Source organism: Dioscorea cayenensis, unplaced genomic scaffold, assembly GCF_009730915.1.
Source record: "Dioscorea cayenensis subsp. rotundata cultivar TDr96_F1 unplaced genomic scaffold, TDr96_F1_v2_PseudoChromosome.rev07_lg8_w22 25.fasta BLBR01000113.1, whole genome shotgun sequence".
Classification (NCBI taxonomy): domain Eukaryota; kingdom Viridiplantae; phylum Streptophyta; class Magnoliopsida; order Dioscoreales; family Dioscoreaceae; genus Dioscorea; species Dioscorea cayenensis.
The window spans coordinates 238,702-240,561 of record NW_024086504.1 but is presented as its reverse complement, the minus strand read 5'-3'; the positions used below and the strand labels follow the sequence as shown (position 1 = coordinate 240,561).

Sequence of the window (1,860 nt, the reverse complement as noted above, 5' to 3'; positions counted from 1 at the left end):
ACATAGACTAGACAATCGACGATGACCCGGCTTTTTACCAAGGGTAATTCCGTTCAGTGTCCGAGGAGGATAAGCTTACGTGGCGTTATCACAAATTCAATTGCTAAACATCTGTCGAATAGTTCCTGCTGGCAACAAAACATGCATCGGTCAAGCCAAAAGGCGACAAAATTAGAAATAGTTTAAATGAATAAAAACATTGTGTACCATGCGGATGGCATCTTGATCATATTTCAGACTAACAGACGAGGAATAATGAATATATTCTTTTTTTTCTTTATCTAGCACGAGGAGATGGAAGTGACCATAAAGTATAATAGGCATTAAGATGACGTTAACATTTTGCAAACCGCATACGACATCCGCCATCATGAGCAATGACTCTTCTCCCTGCATGTGCTCGTCGAGGACATTAACAAAAGCATGTGGTCGGTGATTCTTTGCGCGTACCCTATAAGTGTACGGTTTGTTATTCATCTGTTCCATGAGTATCGATACATATACATCCATCACATCATCAGCAACCATTTCCTTCCCCTCCAACAGAGTGTAGACACGCACCCAAGTGGTGTATGACACATCATTCGTCCAGACATAAGTCCTACCCGATCAAAGCAGCAAAATTGAGCGAGAACATTGAAACTTAAGCGAAAACATAGAATTATTAAGCAGAAACATTTAAACTTAAGTGAAAACTTTAAAACATTAGCAGAAAAATTATAACTTAAGCAGAAACATCAAAATTTAAGCGTAAATATAGTAACTTAAGCAGAAATTTTGTACCTTAACCGAAAAATTTACATTTAAGAGGAAAACATTAACACTTAAGTGTAAACAGTAAAACCTATGTGAAAACATGTAAATTTAAGCGAAACACTAAAATGTAGCGATAAACATTAAAAATTAATCATAACCATTGAAACTTAAGCGAGCGATAAAAATTAAAAAGCAGGGATGCTTACATGTCCATCGGGACGATTTTAGAAAGTGGTCGATTGTCGGGTTGCTTGACTTTATTTAATCTCATGAATCCGCCGGGACGTTTGTTCCGTGGTACCCTAAAAGTCTGACTATCTTGCTCGGTCGGTAGCACTGCCTGTTCGTCAATTGATGTTGTCTCTGGTATTAATTTTGGGATGACAACTGACGCTTCATTAGTAGTATCAGTTGATAATTTCGCGCTTGTAGACGGAGACATTTTACGAACCTGGGAGTCAGTGTGGATGTCCTCCACGTTCGGCAATTCCTTGCTAGTTGGTGAGTCAGTGTGGATGTCCTCCATGTTTCCTAACTTCTCACCTGAAGAAGGGGGCAGATCATTTCTCAATGCTGTTAGTGTAGTTATTATAGACTCGACGTTGACATTTTCGGCTTCATTGACTGGTGATAACGCTGGGTGGGGATGGCTCGTGGAGTGCGGAGGGGAAGGAAGTGGGCAAGATGGCTCGGGTCCATGAGTGGGAAGGGACGGGGAAGGTGGCGCGGTCCGGGAGGAGGAGGGATTGGGGAAGGTGGGCGGGTCCGGAGGGAGGAGGGAGTGGGAATGACGGATCGGGTGCGAAGGGGGAAGCAGGTGGGGATGGTGGCGCGGGTCTGGAGGGGGAAGGGAGTGGAAATGACGAATCGGGTGCGGAGGGGCAAGCAGGTGGGGATGGCGGCGCGTGTGCGGAGGAGGGAGGAAGTGGGGATGACGGATCGGGTGTAAAGGGGGAAGCGGGTGGGTATGATGAGACGGGTCCGGGGGCGGAAGCGAGTGGGGATGGTGCAGCGGTGCCGATAGGGGAGGCCGGTGGGGGCCTGTTTGGCGGAGTGCGAGAGAAGGAAGGGGCGTGGGGATGGTGTTGTGGGTCCGGAAGATGA

The 1,860-nt window shown here is 46.1% G+C and overlaps 1 protein-coding gene across 1 annotated transcript; it reads left to right on the top strand.

Annotated features, from left to right (window-relative positions):
* Window positions 1–1,440: 1,440 nt before the first annotated feature.
* Window positions 1,441–1,860, top strand: LOC120253528 (paraneoplastic antigen Ma6E-like). Its single transcript, XM_039261860.1, has one exon. It carries the CDS (start codon window positions 1,441–1,443, stop codon window positions 1,858–1,860), a length of 420 nt encoding a protein of 139 aa, XP_039117794.1.